Source organism: Aspergillus niger, assembly GCF_000002855.4.
Source record: "Aspergillus niger supercontig An07".
NCBI classification, from domain to species: domain Eukaryota; kingdom Fungi; phylum Ascomycota; class Eurotiomycetes; order Eurotiales; family Aspergillaceae; genus Aspergillus; species Aspergillus niger.
In genome coordinates, this window is record NT_166523.1 from 1,630,847 (window position 1) to 1,655,166 (window position 24,320).

Consider the following 24,320-nt stretch of genomic DNA (forward strand, 5'->3'; position numbering starts at 1 on the left):
TTTCCTTGTTCTCTACCATAGCCAAGTTCGGCCCACAATTAGCAAAAAAAAACTCGTATAATGCATAATACAAGTTATCACTAGGTATCTAGATATAATAAATGCTATCTCACCATTTCCCAACTATCCTACATCCCATCCTACCTAGTTAGGTATCAAACTACCTACCCCTACCACTGCAACACCAATACCGCCCCCCCCCATACCCATTATTCCCCCACAGCTACTGAAACACCACGACCCACAAACAACCCCCATACATTCCCATCCCCACCACAATAGGCTCACCCCTCCACCTACCTCCCCAGCACACCCCGAAACGGAAATCTATATCCCCCCCCTCCGCCTCGAATCATTCGTCAATTCAGCTGGGTAAGCCTCTCGTAGTAGAATGATACCAGCGAGAAGACGTAGTATCTGCATGCATCGGGGGTGGATCATTCCGGGGTAGATGTACGTTTTGGCGTTTAGTTAGTTGGTTGGGTGGGTGGGTGATGAGTTGCCTAGGATAAGGAAGGGCTTAGTGGAGAGGGGCTAGAGTTGGGGGTGGGGGAGAGCGTAGTTTGCTGGTCTTTTTGATTGTCGCGAAGGGCAAAAAGGGTAGGTGTATCAAGTTGTGGAAGTTAGAGTCCCGCATGTAGCTATTCGTATGTTGTAATTTGTTCTTCGGTATCGTCCGGTGAAATAGAAGTGATGTACATTAATCTTATTTCGGTATGCTTGTCTGTCTGACCAAATGGACCCATTGGCATTCAATAATCTACCATGCAAACACCAGACCAGTGAAAGAGAAAATAAACACATTCAGCTACCGGGCACCTGTTTACCCGGCGGAAAAGGGGTATTAGTATGTGTATTCAAGTCATGTCCATGACAGTAAAAACGCGACCACCCAGGCGCAGTCATAATAACCATAAAGACATCCAATGGGGGCAAAAACATAAAGGTACAAGATCCGATCAAAGACGGGCGTTCGGAGCGCCAGGTATAGAACAGTAAAAAAAAAGATTAAGAATGATAACCACAAGTCGTAAAGGAAGGGCATGCACCGAGAATCGAGCTATGTGAATAAGAATATCCAAGAAGTGAAGAAGGTGATTGCTTGTCGAGTCTCCTTAGAAAGCGACCAGAACGACAACTGCGACCAAGGCAGCAAAGAATGAGCCTCTCATGACTCGCTCATTCTGGGAGGGAGCACCACTCGTGTCGGTGCTGCTGCCCTGGCTGAATCCAGAAGAGGTACTGGAGCTGCCACTCGAGGTGCTGCTGCCGGGTACGTTTCCTGATCCTCCCTGGTTCTCCGGAACCGTGCCGTTAGTTCCGTTACTGCTGCTGGAGTCGCTGGCACCAAGATCCATGTCGAGACCGGTGGCGCCAAAAGATGCAAGAACGGTGTCATTGTTGGTGATCTGAACCGATTGCTGTAGCCCATCCTTGTTGGTGAACATGTACGACTTGTTTCCGTTCGAAACAGTGCCATTCGGGGCATCGTAGCACTGAACAGTGATCTCGCCAAACGTGGCATAGTAGTAACCCTTGTCTTTAATGTCCTGGCTGTCCCAATCGATTTCGCCACCCGCCCACTCAATGGTTCCTGGTGCGTTGCTGGCTTGGCCGGCGGGCCACAGGGAAAGCTGCATTCTGGATGGGGACTGGGGGTATTGGTAGCGCTTCGCAGTTTCGTTCCAGGTCGATTCCTTGGTGAGAGTCCGCTTCACCTCACCATCCACCGACCAGGTAATCGCATCTTCCTTCCAGTCGATCTCATACTCATGCCAATCATCGAATGTATCACTTCCATTGACTGCATCCTTATCGCCGTTGTTGTCTGCACAAGGCATGTTAGCAGCGTGTTTGGGGCATTGCCTTCGGGACGATGTTAGGCTTACAGTTCAGAACACCCTGCCAGTAATAGTTGGTCTGGACATTGACCAGATCCGCACCAATCCACTCAAAGTCGATCTCGTCCTTGACGTCCGAAAGCAGGATAAAAGCCGTGACGACACCGGCACCACGGCTGCTCTTGACTTTGCCGGAAATCTTGCCGTACCAGACGTAGTGGTTGTTCGCAAAGAGCGTACCGACGGTGTTCTTGGGCATCGTGAGGAGAAGATTACCATCGTCCAACTTGGGGTAGCCGCTGTAGACCCAGTCGTATTCGGACGCATTTCCGAGGTATTTGGTGTTCAGCGCGGCACTATCGAGAGAGTCCCACTTGTAGGTCTTGCTCTCACACACGGGCTCACCAACGCAAGAGTCTAGAGAGTATGACGAGATGGGGTCGCAACCACCCAAGCAGTAAGCACCAGTACCGCACTGTCCATATTCTAAACAAGCATTAGCGGATGAGGGTAATACCACATAGGGCTATATTAGAAAAGGGACCAACGCACGAGAGCAGCAAGGATACTCTTCGGGGCACTGAGAGCTGGTACTGCATGAAGGAGGGGACGAGGTAGCCCAGACGGAAGTGGCGGCCAACGAGGCCAAGAGAATGGAAGAAGTGTACCGCACCATTGTGGCGGACAGGGTTCAGTGCAAGATCTGGAATTTAGGAAGTAGATGTCTGTATAACAAGACACTAGGAGATTGGTCTGGAGATGTGCAAGACAACACTGAAGAGGGAAACCGTTAGTTTAAGAATACATTTAGGCGCAACATTCACTGGCTCTAATGTTGGCTGTGCCTGAGTGGCACAGGAAAGTTGGGGCATACCGAATTTCAGTCCTGGCCTTTATTTTACCGTAGTGAAGAATAAAGATACCGGTTTCTATATAAAGACGGCGAGAGAATTAAGTAATGGGAAACCCGAGGGCTATGCAAGTGGAGTCCAATCACAAGTTGCGCCGATAAATGAGGGACCGCGGGTAGTTCGGGAGGTAAGTGAAGTAGTATTCTTATCGCCGTATCACCGCCGAGGGAGAGATGGATAGAAAAAAGGATGAGGATGAGGAGTACTGGGCAGGAGAATGAGTAAAGAGAGTAGAAGAGGAAGAAGACGAAGACGACCGGGAAGAGAGCAGAAGTAACGATAGAACGAGCCCGGGATTGTGCCACGAGTACAATGAGGAAGGAAGTCACCCGAATTGGGAGGAGGAAAAGGAGAAGTCACATACTATATAGCTCTAGTACTTGCCTAGAAAGTCGGCGCTCTTCACTTTCTCGCTCTCTCGTTGTGGAAGGAACGGTTCAATGCGAATGCGGTTCCGGTGGGACTCGTAGCCACCCGTCAGGTAATTTCACCTTGCTGGTAATGCACGGCCTCATACGGCGTATTCGGTTTCCAGCAACCGCAGAGCAGCACGAGAACCTTTCGAGAACGTTGTCTTTTCCCCTCTCCCCCTCACGCAGACCGAGAGACATCCCGGGGGTTTTTCTAACCCCTTTGTTTAGATTAGCTATCCGAGTAACTCGTGATGACCCAGCTGGAAAAGATGCCCACTGACTACATCTGGCATGTTGTTGGCCCGATGATCTGTTAGGTATCCCAGGTCACCTCTCCCCCCGAACTTCCCTTGCCCTGATAAGAGCCCTCGGACCGATCATGGCGAAAGGTAAAGTAAGAGCGGTATTTACCATCACGGTACGGGAGAACTTCCATGCAGGATCCGTCGTTCTTTCTGGATTGGGAAGCTCTCAATGGACGAATCCCTGATCTGCCCCAGGACCCCTACTAGTGCGCTAGTCTCTAAGCAGGACCCTGCTCCACTCCACCCAAAGTTAATTCCCTCCGTTGAGTTCTGCTTTCTGATTTCTTGCTGTTCCTTATCGGCAGGCGCTGCTTTGGGCCACTAAGCACCCCGAGCAATACACTAGTAGTCCTTAGTGAGTTACTCGTCTAGCGCTGCCCGGTCTGTCCCTGACACTGCAAGAAAACAGGGAAATCCTTGGGGTTGATCATGGAGAAGGGTGCGCTCATCCACATAAAACTAAGAAAACTCTCCCCTTTTTTCTCCCTTCTTCAATCTTCCCCAGACCCAAGATGCTACTAAATCTCGTGCTCGCTTAAAATCTTCATGAGCAACCAAATATCCCGCAGCGCCTACTAGGCAGGTATCTACATAGCTCATAACCCAAGTGTCCCCCTCCATGTGGTCCCCCCCCCTATGACTAAATCCACAACAAATAAACCCCGGTTGGTGCTCACTCGGTCACCCACAATGTCTTAAACCAAATGGGCCTTGTTCCTCGGAATCAAATCAGCAAACGGAAAGGTCCTATCTACTAACAACCGGACTAGTTAGTCCTCGAGGGCAAAAAAAAAACTGGTTCGAGTTGACAGCCGGTCATTCCGCGCACCAGATAAGACCCAAGACATGAAAAATCATCTAGTCGCGAACGGCCAATTTTATGCGTCTGCCTAGTTAGCTAATGATAATAATAAATATCATACACACGTACATATACATACATCACTTACACAGTATGTCCAATACGGGAGAGCAGAAAGGTCTCTTGACCGACAATGAATTACCGCAATCGTCTTTGGAAGCAGGGCTTGGTTGTTACACCAACGGGGCGGCATCCTCACGTTGGCTGCGTGCGCATGCCAGATTACCTCATCGCCTTGATTTCTATGAACCTGCCCGAATCGGAGGGAGATTCAACAGATCAGGAATCTGGCGCGCGGCACACGACAGTCTCCCGTGGCTCATAGATAAAATACTTTGTCACTAAGTAACTAGTAGCTCGTGGATTGTCTTCTCTGTCAGGGGGCCAAGCATTGGCATGAAGTTACGAGCAGATGTCTGGAAAAGGAATAATACACTGTAAACAAAGAGAAAAAGGAAAGAAAAAAAAAATCTTAAATCAAATAAAATAACAAAAAAACCAGAAAAAACAAAGCACCCGGAAGCTTGGGGATATTTTTAGCCGGGGATGTCTTTGCCACAAAACAGCCATGGAATGTGGCTTCTCTGACAACATGTTTGCATGATGAAAGCTGTCGGATGAAGAAGCAAACAATAGGTTGTGGGTTGTCGGCTGACAATGAAAAACTGAAAATGATTTCAATCCCATCTGACTTCTGAATACAATGTCATGCCTGCTCCTCTCCGTTCGTGGCTCCATAACACCGTTTATCCACAATGACACCATATGTGTCAGTCATCAATCTAAAACCGAGACCTGAGTAGCTAATCAAATCCACCACTCCCGACTGCGGACATAAGCAACTAACACATCTGAAACCGTGAATATTCGTTACTTAAAACATGTGATGTATTTGATAATCTATTATATTAGTTCGTAAATCATTCCATTATTAGCCCAATAATTACGGGAGTTATCGTTATCATTCTCGAGATACTATCTCATTCTCTTATCTGCTGCAACCTCCTGAACAAAACTAGTAGTACAAGTGCTAGGTCCTAAAATTGAAGCGGGAGGATTGGCATCTCCCCTCCCATTGGGAACCCAAATCACAAACCGCGTCTACTGAACTTTATTCCCCAGAAATCTCTCTCTCCTATTTGCAGAACACCTTCCTCCAATGCAGGGGTAACTTGCTTGGTTTTCTCCCAGCGAACTTTAAAATCGCTGCTGCACCAGCTCTAATTTCAAATCTACGAGGGAAGATGAAGCTCGGAGCACATGCAGTTGTCAGCAGCTGTTCCTAGCTAGCTAGTTAGTTTGCCAATTCTGGATCCATACAAAGTATAAAAATTAGTTAGAAGCCCCCGTACATTGACAATCAGGCACAGAGTGCATAGTTACATACCCGGTCTACTACTTGGTATTCCCTATCAGCACCCACAACATTGACACAAAAAAAAAGGCAACAACATAAGGATCAGACCACAGATTATTTGCCCATCTGACGTATACATTTTCTCTACTTAATCACTGCCACTAAATACCTACTGAGCTTACATCACCCATTGCGAATACCCATTGGATGAGTATGCAAGGGGAGAGCGAGTGTGGCTCAATGCAATCAATCATGAATGGACAATGTGGGGAGGAAATAAATGGAGCAGCATACAGATAAGAACCTAATTATCAGGAAAATTGACATGACATGTCTTAATCTTGATATGATTCAGCGATGGAAGGCTGTGATTGCGCCTATCTAAATACCGGTCGGGGTCTTATGTGGCGCGATTGGCTGCATGAGGATCATCGGCCGAGAGTAGTTGATGTTTTGTTTGTCCTTAACCCCGGTTTGATGGATGGGTATGTGATGGATCTGTTTTGTTGTTCCTGGTTGGGAGATGTATGGTTTTGGGGGGATGTGTGTCTTTTTTTCTTTGAATTTACTCACTTCATGCTTAAGTAGATGCCAGATGTTGGGTTTCATATAAGCGCGCCATCTACTGCTATTTGTTCTGGTCAGTCTTGCTATCGATGTAGAAGATATGAAACACTTGAGTCAATTATATTCAATGGAGACAAATATACTTCCCTCAGACGTAACACTTCAATTTTAGCCTATCTACAATTTTCGCCAATCACCAGTCCATCAGTATTAGACTCTGGGAATCAAAATGACCGTTAGTGTTATGAGCGTCAATGCATCCCAGTGTGTATTGAGACAAATACTTATTACATCATGTGCCACTCACAAATATATGCTTTTCCATGGCAAAACTCTCTTTAAAGCCGAGCTATATAGTTCTAGTATACCGTCGGCGGCTGTATCACGCACACATGGCATCATAGCATTGCCTCTCTGAGATGACAACACTTCGCTAGGATGGCTATGTTTAAATTGCCACTGTGTAATTTTTCCATGGAGAATGCTGTCAATTCAGCAATTGAGGTGCAATTATTTCATGGCTCGTTCGCCGTTCTGTCGTTGGTTCATATAATGATGTGATGAGATGTAGTTAAGAGGAAAAAGGATGTTAATTTCATGGCTGTTGTAGTACCCAGAGATCTAACAAGAGAAAGCAAGGGAGTAAATCCATAAGGATCGGAGAGTAATTGAAGTCGTTGGACAATATAAATGCTTGTCTTTTCAATCTGCGACTACTACAACTCTTCATAAAGGCCTCAAGCTCGGTTAGTATGATGAGCTGCGTGAATGGCGTAGGCACTTAATCGTGCGCAGACGAAAGTGTTTGGTATATCCATAAATTGAGATGTAGTAACCAATCGTTGAATAGCTATAAAGTCTACAATGTCATGCAATTTTGAGAAGTGTCAGTACAAAGATGTTTGTCGAATGTAACATCTCAAGTGGGGCAACACAGTAACGCTTGTTACTGTGGGGTTGGGATCTGAAGTACATATTGGAATCGAAACATGGCAGAGGCAATTGTATTGATTCAAAGACAAATAAAATCCTCTGGTTGTATGATGTTGGTTATAACGCTCTTTGATTGTAGCTTCTCAGAAAGATGCGGCTGCCAAAGTCAATCTTCTCATCAGAAGAATGACTGGCTTGTTCCGACAGAATAACTAGTTGGTCTGCGTTGACGAAAACTGAAATATAAAGATTTTCTTCTCTCCAGAAGAGAGATCGATAAGGTTTCTAGGCTCTGCTTTTACACTGGCAGACAGCTTTCATTTTAACTTCATTATTAAATACCATCTTCTGAAGCCTCACTGTACCGTCAAGGCAGTTTCCGGGAATCTGGGAGACTGAACTTCATCCAGTGCAAAGCATAGACAGTTCAGAATATTGTTAAATAGCTTCGAATATTCTAGGAAGCCTCGTTGCTGACTGCTAGTCCGCAACTGCCATACAAACCCCGAGCACGATTTGCCTGGTTTGCTCCCTCCTTCACTCCGTCCCCAGCTCGGAGTGAATGAAGCGGGTCCTTTGCCTCTCTTCTGTCTTCTCTTCTGTCTCCTTTCTTTTCATTCTCTTCATCTTATCCTCAGGATCCCGACAGGACTCATCATATCATCTTCTTTCTTTTGTTTACTTCCTCCCACGGCTACGCATCTTATCATCTCGAGTACTAAGCAGGAACTTGCCGCCAACGTCAACTCTCGCCCATCTCCAAAGATGAGGCCCTATTCTATCGACGGTGCCATGGCTGAGGCCCTCGGCCACCTTAACCTTATTTCTTGCCATGTAGGTCATCGCAATCATCTCTCCCCCCTACAAAGCGAGCTAAACCGCGTAGTTCCGTGAGCATGGACAGCACCAGATTGCCAACGACATCGGAAAGCTCAGCATCCTGATCGTGAATAAGTTCTCTGAGGGAGTCGAGCATATTTCTCCGGAGGATTATGCTCTGGCCCCCGAGGTAAGCATGAACAAGCCGAATCGAATGACAATCCATGCGATAAGCACTAACAACCATAGCAGGACACTGCCACTCAGGAACCTGCTAACACCCAGCTCTCCTCTCACAACGGTTTCCAGAAGCCAAATGGCTCAACTTACTTGTGCGATACTGAGAAAGAGAACAATGGCTATGTGGATGGGACCAGAAAGATGCCCGAAGGACGTCATTTGCATAGTGGAAGCTGGGCCCAGGTCGCGGGCTCGATCTCTAATGGTCGTAGCCATGCCCCAGACGAGGTGCAGCGTATATCACCTATGTCTCTGGCTTTGGGCTCCGTGTCCAAGCCAAGCCAGAGCAGTGACGATGACACTGAAGGGCACGAGCCAGGTAATGCCGGAGTTACGCTCCCTGCATCTGTCTCCCCCGACATCCCCGAAGCTAAAGCAGGGGTCATTCGTGTCTATGGGAAGATTACTCGGGATTTCATCCAGTATATCACTACCCGCATCCACGAAGGACCCTTGCAGGACATCCGCGTGGAGACTAATGGAAGGACCAAGGTGACCTTCCAGCACGCGGCCCAGGCGCTTGCTTTCTTGACCTCTAATCAGGATATGGAGCGCATGCTGGGCTATGGACGTCTTGGAGAAGGCTACCGCGTTGAGCTGGCGGAAATTATCGACTGGAATGAGGACCATCGTCGGATGAACCAACCCATCCGGGAGCGTCGCCGCCTTTCTTTTGCGAGAAAGAGACTCTTTGCTGAAGGCATGTCTCCCGATAAATGGAAGCAGGACATCCGCGCCCTGGCTGGACCGGGAAACATTGATTTCCTCTGGGTGTTCAACTCTGGCAACGGTAAGTACTTAATCGTTCGGAAATCACGAACAGCTAAGCAATGCTAATGACTACAGCGACTGCTGTGTTTACGAGCACCGTCGTTGCTCGCCGTGTGCTCGAAGTCTTTGAGGATTGGAAGAATGGCCGAAACGTCTACAGTGGCGTTTCGGTGACTTACTCCTCGGACCCTTGCGAGAAGGAATTGGTGCTGGTTCGCGAGACCAACCGCCCTGGCATGGCCAGGAACTTTATCAAACGGACCCTGCGTTGACTCAGGCGTTTTGCCTGCAGATGGCACATGCCAAGCAAAGGATACCACATCCATTGCATCATTAGTAGTGTGGAGTGAAAGAGGTAAACGGGCACCGTGTGTCATGTAGTCCAGATGAAGCCGGCCATCTGCAAGTTGGAAATGCGAGAAACCCGCCCCACCTCCATACACTGGAGATACTGGGAGGGTGTGCCTGAGTCGGTCCGTGCCGGCCACGGACCAGAATACGGGGTTCTGTTCATTTATGGAAATGTCACGGATTCTAGGATGGAGTTGCTTTTGCACAGGTTACTACTATTAGCGCTGTAATCAGCATGTTAATGATGAACAGAGTATGTTCATACCAAAGTAGTAGATATGAGTAAAAATTGTCGTAAACCATAAAACCAGCATAGAAGTGAACAAGCAACAAAAAAAATGCCATTCAGCTATACACTATACAGCCACACCAATCTCCCAACCCCATCATCCATCACCCACTCACAACTATAACATCACCCTACTCCGAAAGCGGAGGAAACGACCTCACAAAGCTAACCGCCCCATTAGCAAACCCCACCCACCCTGAAAAGGTCAAAGAAAGGGAAACTTACTGAGCCGGACACTCATACCCCTCGGGATTCTTATTCAAATACAACTGATGATATTCCTCAGCATCCCACCACTGGCCCGCCGGCACCACAACCGTCGAAACCGGCTGCTTGAACCACTCCTTGCCGACCTTCTCCGTAACCTCCTTGGCGATCTTCTCCTGCTCATCCCCATGCGTGAAGATCACACTGCGGTATTGCGTGCCGACGTCCGGTCCCTGCCGGTTCAGCGTCGTGGCGTCGTGCATCCGGTAGAAGAACTCAAGCAGAGACCGGTAGCTCACGATGCTGGGGTCGTAGGTCATTTGAAGGGCTTCGGCGTCTGTGCATTCCCCCCATCATCAGTAAGTATCCTTATCAGCATGTCTCTCATTGAGAGGTGAGGATATATATGGGGGGAAAGGGAAAGGGGAACATGAACATACGACCAGTCTCCCCCGTACAAACAGCCCGGTACGAAGGCGAGGCACTATGACCACCGGAGTAACCCACTTTGGCCGAGAGGAGGCCCTTGCCGTTGCCGAAGTGTTTGCGGAAGAGGTGTTCGACGCCCCAGAAGCAGCCGGCGGCGACGGTGGCGGTTTGCGGGGTGGATGCGGAGGTGGAGGACATGATGGTGCGTGTTGTTGTTGCTGTTGCTGATGCGGTGGTGGTGGCGGTCAGGGATAGAGATGCGAAGTTGGTTGAGATGAAAGGTCGGAGTAACGTGCGTGTGAAAGTTGAGGCCATGGACTTTTTTTCGGAGAGCTCCACCGGGGGTTTGGGTCCCGCGGGAGGCGGGGAGGGGGAGGAGGAGAGGTGGATGAGGGGGTCGGTAGGTTGGGAGGTTCCGGCTGTGCAATGCTTGTTGTTGTATGTGTATTCTTGTGAAATGGGGGTTGGTGAGATAGATGTAGTTGACTTTTTCGAGGGATATCAATGAGGATATTAGGAGATTATAGTTGTATGGTGACTAGTAGTTCGCTGGAGGAGTAAGAAGTGGATTTGTCATGCAGGCGGGAGGTGGCGTCATTCCGTGCATGACATCAGGAAGGCTTCTAGAACTCATTCTAGAAGCTTAGTTTAATGCTTACAATTATGGAGTAAACTCGAGAAGAGGTAGTAGGTAAATGAGGAAAAAAATTCATCCTGCTATGGTACAAGTGCCGAAACTAATATATGCCTATGAATAAGAAATACCATCAACATGAAAAGGAAAAAAAAAAAGTAGACGAGTTTATGAATCTTTCCAAGTTCATATCAAGCACATCAATCCCGTACACACCAGATGAGCAGATCTGATCCCAGATCGCGAGGTCTGCTTCACCAGAAATCAAAAGCATGTGGTATCCTTTCCTGAACACCGTCCGTATTACCTAGACCCCAACAATTGAAACAAAGGGAACGGCGGAAAACATCGGTTACCGCAGGGCGAATCCGCCGTTGGAGAAACTTGCCGGGGGCTTCTCCAACTTAGGCGTTGCCATCGCACTGAGCCGGATAGCATCTCGGCTGCTCAGGCTGATGTCCCGGGGCCGGATATCACCGCCAAAGGTAGTGCGTCGATGCGTGTTCTTCATGATCGGCAGGGTGCGAGGTCCCAACACCCCGGGCTTGCTTTCGATTTCTTTCTCGCCTTTGCCCATCCGCCGGGCCTGAGAGGCCGTGAACATGGTATTCATGGTGTTCATTGTGTTGTTCTCAGTTGGAGGGCTTCCGTAAGTGGCCGATGTCGGGCTTCGTCGCCGGTGGATGCGCAGGGCATTGGCTGAGCTGCCCACCTGAAACGATCCTCCAGAAATCCGTCTCATGGCAGAGGTAATCTTGATAGCATCATCCTTGCTTGCCTTCCAGCTGTTCTTGTCGGATGCCGGGCTGCCCGAGTAGCTGCCACTCGATGTCCGGACCGCGATCCTAGATGGGCGCTCGACGGACGCCCGGTTCAGGAAGCTGCTGCCCTCGATGTCGCGTAGGGGTGACTTTTCGCTGTCGGACAGGGGCAGCGTTGTCGTGGGTGGGGGTGCTATTGGGGAGCTGCTGTTTTTTTTGGTCAAGAACCCGGCCTTGAATCGGTTGTTCTTCTGCACGTTCAGCGTCGGTTCGGGGACAGCCGACACCGGGGGTGACCCGCCTGAAGAAGGGCTGAAGTTGCGAGTGGGCACAGGAATTCCGCGAGGAATGGGCGATGTCCGGGGTAGCTGGGGCTCCGGGCTGTTCTCAGGTATAGTGGTAATTTGCGTCTTCTGTGGTGTCTTTTGAAATTCGGTCAATGTGCCCTCGTGCTCGTCGTCCTTCCATCGTACACTTCTCTTCGTCGGTTTCGCGGCGGGTTTCTTCGGTGAAAAGCTAACGCTCTTTCTACCGACGTTCAGCTTGCGACGTCGGGGAGATCCCTTCTGCGGCGAAGGCGGCGCTGCTGTTGGAGTCAAGGCGGGCGCAGCCAAGGGTCGGCCCATGGGGACGGTAGTCGCGATGCTCAGCCTCTTCTTTTGCTTGAGGGGACTGGCCTTGACTGGGCTCAATGGCGGCATGGATGGCAAGCTACCATCTGGCTTCACGATGTTGGAGACCGCGGTGGAACAAGAATTGAGCATCTTCGCCAGCATTTTCTGCCCTTGCTCGATGGCTTCTTCCTCACTGAGTTGCATGAGATTCTCAATCTCAGTAATCAGCTCGAACTGTGCTTGGAGAAGCACTTGCACAGTGGCTGCTTCGCCCGCCTTGTCTTGTTCTGCGACTGCCGCCAGGGCCTCACGCTCATGGTTAGCCCTCAGCAGCTCTGCCTCCCGAGTCATATTGACAAAGTCGCCGTTGTCGCTGATATCAAAGTCTTGGAGTTGACGAATGGCGTGTTCCACCGCGGAAGTCATACCGCGGTCCCACGCATTCTTCGCCAGTCGCTGGTGATAATGTTGCCTGCTACTCTCTAGTTCGAGAAGGATTCCTTGTGCTGTCTTCCGTACTGCCCTTATATTCGACAGAGCATCCTCAGCTTCACAACTGGCGCATACATGATCGAAAGCGCCGATCCACGCGGAAAGCAAACCAATCCGGCGACTGATCTGCTTCTGCTTGATCATGTAGTTGGTTCTCTCCTGTCTCTCCGACAACGAATGATCGTACGCATTGCGAATGCGAGACAATCCTTCACGAATGACTGCATCCTTCTTTTCGGTTTGCTTCTTGAATTTGGCAAAGGCGACCTTCTCGGAATCCCTCTGCTGTGCTTTAAGTTCGTTAATCAAGGCCATCTGCTCATCAATCTTCACCAGGAAGTCCTTGACGTGACGGTTGACATTAAATACGTTGCGCGTGACTTTCGTCTGAATGTTCTTTGCCCTGTTGGCATAGCGTAGGGTGTTCTGTGTCTCATCGAAGTGCTGACTCGATGGGCTAACACAGACAATCATCACAGTCTTGCAGTTACCACCAAGCGCGAACTTCAGGAGACGGGTCAATTTGGAGTTTCGGTAGGGGACATGGTTCCGTTTCCGAGGGTCGCAGAGGGCATTTATGCAGCTTCCGAGGGCAAGAAGGGACTTGTTGATGTTTGCACCTTCAAACAGTCTCTCTCCCCTGTTCTTGGTTGCGCTGGCACGCTCACTGCCCGCGAGGTCGATAATGCTCAAGGTCGCCATGGTATGGGGCTCGTTCACATCGGCGTTTCGGTCTTTCTGTGCAATGTTGATCTGAAGGACTGCGTGCGACCGCGAGGAGGTAGCGTTTGCCTCGGTCGGGGACATTGTACGGCATTCGTTACCCCTCATGATCATGTCCATAACCTGCTGTACATTCTGCGGGTGATGGCTTGACAATCCTGACACCGATACCGACTTGTTTGAATCCTCACGGAGCATCAGCCCCCCTTTGCTACCTCCGGGCACAAGAAGATCACGGATAGTCTCGTTATAAATCTCGAGGTAGGAAAGCGAAACCTCGGTCGCCTTCTCTCCGGATCGTTCGTCGATGCGTTCGAACAGTTCCTGCATTGTGAGGAAGATAATACCGGGCTGCTGAGCTGTGCCTGTTATGGTGTGAGTCTTTCCACAACCTGTGGCACCGTATGCAAACACCGTCGCGTTGTAGCCATCGAGAACGCTGTCGAGGAGGTTTCTGGTCGTCGATTCGTATACCTCTCCTTGCGAGGCATTCTGGTCGAAAATCCGGTCGAAGGCGAAGGTCTGATCTTTGACACGTTTTCCGTTGGGGACAACACTCTTGGAGAACTTCTGTACGGGGTTGTCCTCCGGAGGGTCGAACACACTGTCGAATACCCAATTAGATTATTCGAAGAAGACAGCATGGTTATTGGTAAACTCACAGGCACCGGTCATCAATGACCTTGATGATAGAGCGAAGGCCCTTTTGATTGAGCTTTGGTGTCGGTGCTCCAGCTAAAGAGCCGTCACCAAGGAAGAGCGGACCATCTTCGCATTTGGAGAGCTGTGCTGCCTCCCGGATGGTAAACGGTCGAACTCGGACCGCAACAGTGATAGATGAAGCGTCGGCCATGGTGTTTCGTGGGTGACAGCAGAGGCGCCACGTCCCTCTAGAGGAGAGCTATCGCGGAAGAGGATTCAACGCGGCGGGCGGCTATCCAGGGACGTTGCGACGCCCTGTATCGTCGGCAAGGCGAATTGAAGAGGAACAACGAGCTGTAGAAGATAAGGATTGAAGAGCCAACCGTGAAGAATGTTGACTGTGGACCTGGTTTTTCCGTCGGCCCCAGAGATTCCCCTGTTGAGCAACGCTGAACACTAGTTCCAGCTTCGGCCTGACTGTTGACACCCGCTTGTTTTCCACCGCCTTGTTGCTCCGAGCAACCACCCGCCGTGTTGATAGCCCAGATTCTCTGTGGCTGCAACGTTATCGCTCATAACTCTGCTTAGTGCTTTGACTCTTGGTTTATTATACACGACATGTGGCTCATAACACCACGCACCATTGTTTCCTGATTGGTCCACTGCTTGTTGCAATGATGGAAATGGTTGAGAATGATTCATTGATCAATACTACTTTGTTGCTTTTTCCGTGGTACATGTCTATTTACTATACACTAGTATCCAATGCAGAGCTTCGGTAAGACAGACTTGACAGGAATTTATTGGCTGTAGTTTGTCCCGCATTTCCATCCTGTCCGTTGTACCTCCATTGCATTGAGCTACAGCTCATCGGGCGTCTCTTAGATTGCTGCCACTTTGAAGATGATGCATTGCAGTGGATTCAAATAACGACAACTTCACATGCAGATGTGATATCGAGGAGAAGAGTTTATTATGTCTAGTAATAGTGGAGCCGTTTGCTCAAAGTCGGGATAGATTCTATTTTACGAAGTTCTCGACTACCACATCATTGTATTCTGCCCAAAATAGTGTCATTGAAAATATTGTAAACGCCGCCAATATGAGCCCCGTATCAACCATGCGCCAATCCATGAAAGCGTTGCAGAACTCCACACCAAGAAGCTGTTCCGACAGGGATGAGTTTAATTAACGTCCTCCTCCTCATCCTCAAAGCTCGGGACAATGACATCCCAACCAGGATCCTCCAGCTCCAGGTCAATCATATCCTCGCCCTTCTCCGAGTCCTCCCTGGGCTTCCGGAACCTGAAAGCAATAGGCTGCCCATTCTTAATCTCAGCCGCTTGCAGCGTGAGAGCGCCAGCACCTTTCTTTGCAGCTCCACGTTTAGGAGCGTTATCCTCATCGAATGCAGGCACCTCAGCCTCCAGTCTTGTCCAGCCCTTTTCTAGATCATTCTTATCCACTGCAACACCGAACTCAATATGAGACGGATCATCTGGAACTATATCACCGTTGATTTCGTGGATCTCCCGGGATTTGAGAGCTTTGAGGAGCGCGTCTTTTGTAGTGGCGATCGTCTCCGATGGCGGGAGCATCAGAAGCACGGTGGTCTTGTGCTTCTTGAAGAGAAGAGTCCAGCTCAGAGGGTCGGGTTGAGACTGTTGGTACACAATAGTTAGCATACTAATATGTCCTATATCCAAATACAGAAAGTAGATTATGTAGTTACCATAATGGAGGCTGTTTATCGTATGGAAGTTATGAGCAGTGAGCTGATCTTAAGCGGGACCTCGGAGCTTTTTCGACAAGGCGGCGGACGGAAGTCGGCGAACCAAGCGCTCAGGTGCTTCCCGTTTTCCAGCTGCCCGTGATTTTATGTCCCCGGGGAAAGCTGACACCACCACAACCAGCCACCGACCTCCTCCGCCCACCTACGCATTACCCAAGTCATTAACGACTTTGATTCGCTCATACCAACAGCAATCGCTAGCAGTCATTCGCCATGGCGGAGAAAGGCTGGGACAGATTAACAGGACCTCCCAACGATGACAGCCTCCTATGGAAGATCTGGCACTGGGACAGATTCTTCGAAGCAGACGCGCCGCCCCGACTCGGTATCAAGCTCAGAAAGCGTGTTCTATACATGTCCGCATCTGCCTGGTCTGCCGGTATGATGATCGGATACATGCACGGCAGCAAGACCGCATCCTACCGGTTTCGAGCCGAAAATGCCCATCGCTTTCCCGATGCGGCGCGGGGATGGTATCAGTACCACAAGTCGAAGAACTACCATGCATTCTTGCAGGGATCTAGTCAGGGGATGAAGATGGGGTTTAGACTGGGTGCTGGTGCTTTGTGTTTCTGCTTGTTGGAGGAGGTGGTGGATTACGCTCGGCATGATCAGAGAGATTTTCTGTCGACGGTTACGGCGGGATTGTCAATGTCGGGAATTTACAGTGTGTTAGGTGGGTTATACTCTTTTGCTTGATGGCTTCTTGACTTCGGGCTTGGGCTAATGTTGTGCGATTGTTGTTGGTTTCTAGCGCGACAGGATATCTACACGGCTGCTCGTTCGGCCAAGACTGGTCTGAAGTTGAGCTTGGCTTATGGCATTGTGCAAGACGTGCTTGAGTCCTGGCAAGGAACTCGTCCTGCTTATATCGATATCGTTCTTGGAAGTCGTCGCTCGAAGACGGAGTGAGAGCCTCATAATTGCACAGGCACTCTTCGCTGGATGTTTACTGGCTTCTCGGCTTTACGTCCGGTCATCTTTCCCTGGCAGGCGCAACAAAGAAACCCTGCGACGCTCAATATTGGTGAGTCTCTGATCTAATTCTGGACGATCCAAGTCATATGCTAATGGCGGACATCCAGTGTTGCAAAAGTAGTTGCAAAAGTAATTGCACACGCCTGCCTCACCATCCCTAGAAATCTCCACTCTACGAACAGAGGTCTTCTGAACCCCCGCGCTCGAACAGTGCTGTCCGAATCTAGCAATACGCCGGACCGACCAACCGACCGACCAGACAGTCGATGGAATCCCTCTACCCTGGCTGTTCATGAAACACAGGATACGCCGTTTGTAGACAAAACAACCGCACGCGGAGTAGCGACAGTTAAGGAGGTACCTGGGCATATACGGGTTTATATATGAAGGACAAGACGAAGCGCGGGTCTGAAAAAATTCTTCTAATGGAGTTGAGTGTTGATACCAGAATATTATCAGACAAGTCAAGTCACGTTCCTCTACTTGGAACTGGAATGATATAATTGGAAACCATCCGTCCGAAAGCAGTACTCTTCCGCGTGTCCCAATCACCTGACCAACCCGGTTGATTAAAAAAGATGATGTGCAGCTGCAACTCAACTGGCTGCTTGTCTGATCTCGTGCGCGCACGGATCCTCGACTCCGACGGGCCATTAATGAGCTGACCACCAGTGGTCATTGGCTCTGGTAGGCCGTGAGACCTGGGAACCATGGCGGCCTGGCAAGTGCCGAGAAGGCTTGAAGGCTAAAATAGGGACCGTAATTGTCTAGAAACTCGAGCTGGGATGCATGGTTCCCCCCATGCAGGTGGACAGACGATCGGATCCATGATCGGGATTGCTGTAACTCGTGTCAACCTTACTTGTCTCTTACTCTACTGTATCTTATGTTATTCTGTAGCATTTCAGACCCTTGTCCAGGGGCAATCCATGAATTTCTACATAGTATCAGTCTGGCAGCGATCTTCATTCTTGCTTGAGCTACGTATGTAATTTTACGATTTCATCTTTTCGTGAGAATGAATCCTGCGCTAGACTAGATTACTGACTTGGACCCACAACAGGTACTTCTGTTGAAGTAGTACTGATTTTTTAGATAGTATTGAGTAGTATAGTGTTGGGGACGTATGTACTCGGTACATACCTGTCACTCACTGCCTGACAGAATATCCCACTCTGCTTAGTGTTAGCAGCTACTACTAGATCACTTCTATCTTACTATTCATTGGACCAGCAGAGGGAAAAAGCCAAAAGCGCAAAGCACTGGCCGTCCATTCTTTCCAGTCGGGGTCAATATTACAGACCGGTGTTTCCGTTTCGGAGGATGCTCCCCACCCAGCAGAATTGACCACATTCCCGCCAGTTTGACATCTCGAGCATACAGTTTGTTTTTTGGGGAATATCAATGCGAAAACGAAAGATAGATAGGCATCACTGTGAAAATGACACCACTTCATGCAAGTCTAGAGTTTAAAAGAGAGTGACAATAATAAATAGTGATAGGACAGAACATCGGAATCAATTCCTGACGAGAGATCAAATCGTCATTGACTTTGGGGAGGCAATCAGAGGAGCTTCCGGACCGGCGGTGGAGCAACAAGCGCGTTATTTGACGTTTGGTGATCCCCGCTTCGAAAAAGAGTTGCAGCAGCAGACCTTCTTTCTGCGTTTCTCTGGTCCGCCGGCCAGACTGAACCACTGTTGACCATTAATTAGTTGGTTGGTGGTTGGTCTCTACTACTAGCTTAGCTTCTCACCCAAAAGTGCCCCCCCATCATGCTCGCCCGCCCGTCTCCAGAAGAATTATTATTATTCAGTTTATTGTTGTTGTTGCTCTGCAGGATTCCCGCTCTTTGCCCGTCCCTCTGGCACTGTGTGCCTGTCGCATAGAAGCCAGCTAGAAACCTAGTAGCGAGCTGTCTCTTCTCTTCTCTTCTCATCCTGTCTCGTCTTCTTTCTCCAGCTCAGCTCAGCTCAGCTCAGCTCTCATTCTTGGTCAAGCTGCTTTCTAATCAATCAATCATCATCATCATCGTCACCTCCATCACCACTACCACTGCTACTACTGCTACCACCACCACCACCACCACCACCACCACCACTACTACTACCGCTACCATTTCATACCCACCACCGCCTTCCCTCCTCGCCCATCTACCCTCCCCCGCACTGTCCGTTCCATCCATCGTCAGCCATGATGCCTTTTTAAGAGCTCCTCTCCCCCGTGATCTCATTCTCGTCGACGTCATCGCCTCCATTGGTCGCTTCGATACCGGCCAACAACTACATGCTGCCTTCTCCAATTTCTTTTCCAATCTCGTTTTGTTCTTGATTGCCCTCCCTGACACACCTCATTCACCCGGCCCATCATGCGGCGCCATGGCAGAGCTAGTGGTGGCTCAACAAAAGCCGTTCACCCCATTTCCGACACCGCATCGCTCTTACATTCGTTCGATTCCATCACCAATCCCAATCGTCCCGTACGACCCTCGCCCTTGACCTCTTCTAATATTCAAGCTCTCCCGTTGGACCTCGTTGACCGATTGCGCTCCTTTCCCTTGTTTCAATCCACGCCCGAATCCTTCCTGGTCGATGTCGGCCAGCATCTGCGCCCACAGCTCCATGCGCCCAACGACTATATCCTGACGGAGGGGGACGAGGCCAAGGCCATCTACTGGCTGGTTCGGGGCGCTGTCTCCGTGACCTCGCGCGATGGCGAGAGTATATATGCGGAGCTTGAACCGGGGGCCTTTTTTGGCGAAATCGGTGTACTAATGGATCGTCCGCGGACAGCAACCATCATCGCCCGCACTCGATGCTTACTGGTCGTGTTAACCAAGGAGGATTTCCGGAAAATTCTCCCTCGGTTCCCCGACGTGGAACGGGCAATTCGCGACGAGGCCCAGGAGAGACTGATGATCCTGGAGAAGAAGAAGAAGGAGACCTCTGTACCATCGGTTGATTTTGTGAGTCCGGTCAGGAGAGGCTCGAAGAGATTGCGGGACACATACTCCGGTGACCTGAACCTCACGGATCAGGACGGCAGAAGCTTGAAGTCCGTCAATAAAAAGCGAAAGTCCCCGAGTCCTGGATTGGCTGATGGATCCTCCAGTGCGCTGGCGAACGGGCTGGTTAATGTCCGTTTACTTCTCAAGGAGCTGCCCCTCTTCTCCGGTTTGCCGCCAGATATCCTCCATTTCCTGGGCCTGAATGCGCAACCGCGCTCCTACCCGCCATTCACCGATATTATCAAGCAGGACTCCCAGGGTCGGGAGATCTATTTCATTGTCCGCGGGGAGGTTGAGGTTTTGTCGGAGAGAGCAGCAAACAATCATGCGCAATCGTTGCCAAATAAGATCGAGCACCCTAGTTTCGAAGTTAAAGCCCGGCTGAAACAGGGACAATACTTTGGTGAAGTTGTGAGCCTCTCCCTGGCACCACGCCGGACCGCCACCGTGCGATCCATAAGTGCGGTGGAATGTCTGATGATTAGCGGTGATGTACTAGTAGAATTCTGGGAGAGATGTCCTCCAAAAGTTCGCGAACAGGTGGAAAGGACCGCCAAGGAGCGGCTTCAAGCAGCGTCTGATGGCGACGTTGTGATGTCAGAAGCGGGAAGCGACGAGCAACCTGCCGGCGAGCTGAGTGTCGATGATAACTTCAAGATGAGGGCGGGCCGCAGACAATCCATGCCTCTTCTAACCTTAACAGAGACTGAGTTAGACAGCACTCCGACTGCCAAAGGTCTAGATGAACCAAGTGTGCTGCGGCCTTCCGATCCGGATCCTTTCCTCAGTGTGGGCCTAGACAAAGTCCGGCTGCGAAGCCGGCGCAGCTCCGTGGCGCCATTGACGCCGGAGGAGGTTTCCGGGGAGCAACAGAGATCTTCACCCTCATCTGAGCCTAGATCTACTAGCTCGTCCTTTCTCACGCTTCCCGGGGCCGGTGAGTTCTCAACACCGTCAGAGACGGTCCGTGAGCCACGTCGTGACAACCACGGGTATCTTCCCGATCGGGTCCTGTTGGTTATATTTCAGCATCTGGAGCTTCATGATCTACTTCGCCTCAGGGCGGTCTCTATGCACTGGTCAGAGATTCTCAGCAAGTCAACGGAGCTGCTTCGTTACCTGGACCTGAGTACCTATAACCGGTGCGTCACGGATGACGTATTGGTGAAGATCATTTGCCCATTCGTAGGTAGTCGGCCGCGATATATCGACATTAGCAATTGCTTCCATATAACGGACGAAGGGTTCAGCAAGTTGGTTGCGACGTGCGGATCTAACGTTGTCACCTGGAAAATGAAGAGCGTTTGGGATGTCACCGCATCGGCTATTCTTGACATGGCGAGCAAGGCGAACAGCCTACAGGAGGTTGATCTGAGCAATTGTCGAAAAGTCGGGGATACGCTCCTAGCTCGAATTGTAGGCTGGGTATCTCCTGGCCAGCATAAGCCACACGACGAGTCGAAACCCGGGAAGGCGTCTATGAAGCCTACCAAACAGACGGCCGCCGGGACCGTATACGGCTGCCCCGAACTCAAGAAATTAACCTTATCCTATTGCAAGCATGTTACGGACCGGTCGATGCACCACATCGCATCGCACGCTGCTTCCAGGATCGAGCAGATGGACCTTACCCGTTGCACTACCATTACCGACCAAGGCTTCCAATTCTGGGGTAATGCTCGGTTCACCAATCTCCGCAGACTCTGCTTGGCGGACTGCACGTATTTGACTGACAACGCTATCGTGCATCTTACGAATGCAGCAAAGCAGCTGCGGGAGCTAGATTTGGTAAGCTAGATCTACAATGTCTAAGTGACGACGGACTAACAATTGGCAGTCGTTCTGTTGTGCTCTGTCCGACACGGCTACAGAAGTACTTGCTCTGCAATGTTCGCAACTGACCTACCTCAATATGTCTTTCTGTGGCTCCGCCATATCAGACCCATCTCTGCGCTGCATCGGCCTGCACCTGTTACATCTTAAACGTCTTTCCGTCCGAGGCTGTGTTCGGGTAACCGGTGCCGGTGTTGAGGCGGTTGCAGACGGCTGCAACCAACTGACATCCTTTGATGTCAGTCAGTGCAAGAACCTCCTCCCATGGATTGAAGGCGACGGACCCCGCAAATACGGGAAGAAGATATCATTTGAGACTGTTGCGCAAAACGGAAGGGTCTTTCGCTGATAGCTCCAGCTCTGCAGCGCCAACCACTACCAACCTCACTCGAAAACACCTATACTCTACCGTCCGAACCTATCTCCCTTGATCTTGACCTTACCACACTCACTCTCTCTTACCTATACCACCCCCTTTTACCCTCTGCCACCTTCTCTCCTTCTTACTTTCGTTTAGACTTGCCCTGGTATTGGATCCCCACCCCCCGGAGTTGTGTGTTTTCTCCACGTTCCAGGACTCACGACTGATGACCGTCATGGGTCTCGCTGCATTGCACTGATATCTGGAGCGCATTTACCCCTCAGGCTGGCTGCTGGCTTCTTAGATTTAATTTCTTTTCCTCTCGATCGGATGGTTTTCTTTTCTTCTTTTGTTCATGGATGCTTTCCAGGTTATAACGGACTCGGGCATGGGAGGAGTTGGGCTCTGAACACACACACACTCACAGAGCATAGGATGTACGAGGGCACTGGGCTCGATTTTCAATAATACTCATCTTGCATGTTGGAGCTTTATATAGTGTATAACTGAATTTAACTGCTGGGGTCGCTGCTGGGATTGCCCCTTTGAGGGAAGTGACATACTTGTTTCCCACTATACTAACGAATCAAGTAATTGTACTAAACGAACCACTTCCCTAACTCTCAAGTTATTCCTGCTCTCCAAAACTCCCAAATAGCGGCACATTCACTCCCCGCCCTCTCGTTCATCCACCATAGATCTAACCTTCTCATCCGATTTAACCAGATGCTGAACATTAGCAGCGCAGGTTCATCCTTAGAGCGAAGTAAATTCACAAAGTGTGCATTTAACTCTATCATGAATTTGATGTATGAGCCGAAGATTTGAGCTGATGGTGTTCGAGATGTACGAGGGATAGGTGTAGTGAGGATAGAGCATAGATTCTTATACGCGGAGAGATAGACGTTTCTTTCCGGCGTCGTAGTAGATGTTTGTTCAATAGCACATATAATAGCGAGATGATCGATGATGATTTTCCTTATGCCGGTAGTTGTATTTACGGAGGGTTCTTGTTGCTCTTGGTCGTCCTTCTGCTGGTGATGATCGTCCACGAACACAGAATACCAAAATGTACTCGGCACAAATTTCCAATAGGGCTCTAGAATCGTTTGATGGATAGCTTGGACTTTGATCCATGAGAATGCGGCGTCGATGTTGTCTTTGGCTTTTCTTGTGACCCATGAGTTTGATGTGGAGGAGGAGTAGGAGGTACTCGCTGGATCTGCGACGACTAGGACGTTCATGAGAAATGCGTTCGAGTGAGCTAAGTTAGCTGTTTCGGTAGATGGTGGGCGGAGGAGGTCGTCTTTGTAGAGGGTTGCGAAGCGGTGGTAGTGGTGGTAGAATGATAGCACGAGTTTCTGTCGCTCTTTTATTTGTTGGTAACCATGCTGGCAGTCCTGATGATGGCGATGTAGGCAGAGCAGATCCCTCGCCGACACAGCCAGAATAGCATGAAGCAGCGAATGCTGTGAGATCGACAGCGGAAGCATATGGTATCTGTATATGGATTGTCGCTTTTCCCCGCCCATCAAGCGGTTGCTGGTGTGGGTATAGAAATGATGGAGGAGGAGCTCTGCCGGAATAATGGTGTTGGCGAGTTGATTGATGCCAGCTAGGGTTAAGGATTTGGGTTGGATTTGGTATATTGGTAATGTCTGCTGGGATTGTTCACTGTCGTTGTTATTGTTGCTGTACTGACAGGCTGCTGTCGTCCCCTTTGCGGCGCATTTCCCGCATATTGGCTTGACTTCGTCGCATTTCACTCGTTTCTGCTTGCATGCGGCGCATCCGTTTCGTGATTTGAAGTGAGCCTTTCGTTGGACTCCGGCTTCGATCTTTTGGATGAGTTTCTCGCGCTGGGATAGGACTGGTTTGCCATTGAGGCGGAATCGGTGCTGGTGGCTGCTGCTGCTGCTGCTGGGCAACATAGAGATTTTGTCTGTATGTATAGTGTGTAGCCATTCGGCTATCAGCTGGGTGAGATTCCGGGGTTGAGGATTCCCCCGCAAGTCTCCGCATGGTGCTAGTGTGCGCTATCGTAGATAGTCTGGTTAGTGTCGATGGTAGTGGTGCAACAATTGGCTGTACCCCGCATACTCCGCATATTCGGATTGTATGACTCGGAGACATGGCTCAGGAGTATACCGACGAAGCAGGCGACTCGGTGCTATTGACTATGGAGAAG

The 24,320-nt window shown here is 49.9% G+C and overlaps 10 protein-coding genes across 10 annotated transcripts, besides 3 other annotated features; 4 read left to right on the top strand and 6 right to left on the bottom strand.

The window, feature by feature from the left end:
* Window positions 1–12: 12 nt before the first annotated feature.
* On the bottom strand, window positions 13–258 carry An07g07525 (hypothetical protein; the record flags this gene model as incomplete). Its single annotated transcript, XM_059748589.1, has 2 exons — window positions 13–123; window positions 169–258. The coding sequence occupies 2 exons, from the start codon at window positions 256–258 to the stop codon at window positions 13–15; spliced, it is 201 nt and encodes a 66-aa protein (XP_059601006.1).
* Window positions 259–1,115: 857 nt separating this feature from the next.
* An07g07530 (uncharacterized protein) lies at window positions 1,116–2,517 on the bottom strand (the record flags this gene model as incomplete). Its single annotated transcript, XM_059748590.1, has 3 exons — window positions 1,116–1,828; window positions 1,890–2,327; window positions 2,394–2,517. 3 exons carry the CDS (start codon window positions 2,515–2,517, stop codon window positions 1,116–1,118), a joined length of 1,275 nt encoding a protein of 424 aa, XP_059601007.1.
* Window positions 2,518–5,564: 3,047 nt separating this feature from the next.
* Window positions 5,565–5,614: a sequence feature (Short protein (An07g07540, CAK39570.1) was converted to a misc_feature.).
* Window positions 5,615–5,719: 105 nt separating this feature from the next.
* Window positions 5,720–5,741: a sequence feature (Short protein (An07g07540, CAK39570.1) was converted to a misc_feature.).
* Window positions 5,742–5,871: 130 nt separating this feature from the next.
* Window positions 5,872–5,880: a sequence feature (Short protein (An07g07540, CAK39570.1) was converted to a misc_feature.).
* A 2,074-nt stretch (window positions 5,881–7,954) lies between these two features.
* An07g07550 (hypothetical protein) lies at window positions 7,955–9,291 on the top strand (the record flags this gene model as incomplete). The annotated part of the gene is made up of 4 exons (XM_059748591.1): window positions 7,955–8,023; window positions 8,076–8,198; window positions 8,261–9,038; window positions 9,095–9,291. The coding sequence occupies 4 exons, from the start codon at window positions 7,955–7,957 to the stop codon at window positions 9,289–9,291; spliced, it is 1,167 nt and encodes a 388-aa protein (XP_059601008.1).
* Window positions 9,292–9,790: 499 nt separating this feature from the next.
* Window positions 9,791–10,493, bottom strand: An07g07560 (uncharacterized protein; the record flags this gene model as incomplete). Its single annotated transcript, XM_001391794.3, has 3 exons — window positions 9,791–9,824; window positions 9,885–10,203; window positions 10,307–10,493. The coding sequence occupies 3 exons, from the start codon at window positions 10,491–10,493 to the stop codon at window positions 9,791–9,793; spliced, it is 540 nt and encodes a 179-aa protein (XP_001391831.3).
* A 788-nt stretch (window positions 10,494–11,281) lies between these two features.
* An07g07570 (uncharacterized protein) lies at window positions 11,282–14,372 on the bottom strand (the record flags this gene model as incomplete). Its single annotated transcript, XM_001391795.1, has 2 exons — window positions 11,282–14,123; window positions 14,182–14,372. The coding sequence occupies 2 exons, from the start codon at window positions 14,370–14,372 to the stop codon at window positions 11,282–11,284; spliced, it is 3,033 nt and encodes a 1,010-aa protein (XP_001391832.1).
* A 973-nt stretch (window positions 14,373–15,345) lies between these two features.
* On the bottom strand, window positions 15,346–15,846 carry An07g07580 (hypothetical protein; the record flags this gene model as incomplete). The annotated part of the gene is made up of 1 exon (XM_001391796.3): window positions 15,346–15,846. The coding sequence occupies one exon, from the start codon at window positions 15,844–15,846 to the stop codon at window positions 15,346–15,348; it is 501 nt and encodes a 166-aa protein (XP_001391833.3).
* Window positions 15,847–16,166: 320 nt separating this feature from the next.
* An07g07590 (uncharacterized protein) lies at window positions 16,167–16,865 on the top strand (the record flags this gene model as incomplete). The annotated part of the gene is made up of 2 exons (XM_059748593.1): window positions 16,167–16,620; window positions 16,708–16,865. 2 exons carry the CDS (start codon window positions 16,167–16,169, stop codon window positions 16,863–16,865), a joined length of 612 nt encoding a protein of 203 aa, XP_059601009.1.
* A 1,841-nt stretch (window positions 16,866–18,706) lies between these two features.
* Window positions 18,707–20,140, top strand: An07g07600 (uncharacterized protein; the record flags this gene model as incomplete). Its single annotated transcript, XM_059748594.1, is given in 3 exon segments — window positions 18,707–18,811; window positions 18,899–19,190; window positions 19,319–20,140. Coding segments are annotated over 3 exon segments (1,219 nt in total), but the record flags the coding sequence as incomplete, so codon positions are not given.
* A 455-nt stretch (window positions 20,141–20,595) lies between these two features.
* On the top strand, window positions 20,596–22,120 carry An07g07610 (uncharacterized protein; the record flags this gene model as incomplete). The annotated part of the gene is made up of 2 exons (XM_001391799.3): window positions 20,596–21,726; window positions 21,776–22,120. 2 exons carry the CDS (start codon window positions 20,596–20,598, stop codon window positions 22,118–22,120), a joined length of 1,476 nt encoding a protein of 491 aa, XP_001391836.3.
* A 433-nt stretch (window positions 22,121–22,553) lies between these two features.
* An07g07620 (uncharacterized protein) lies at window positions 22,554–24,154 on the bottom strand (the record flags this gene model as incomplete). Its single annotated transcript, XM_059748595.1, has 3 exons — window positions 22,554–22,710; window positions 22,838–23,632; window positions 23,835–24,154. 3 exons carry the CDS (start codon window positions 24,152–24,154, stop codon window positions 22,554–22,556), a joined length of 1,272 nt encoding a protein of 423 aa, XP_059601011.1.
* Between the last annotated feature and the right edge of the window lie 166 nt (window positions 24,155–24,320).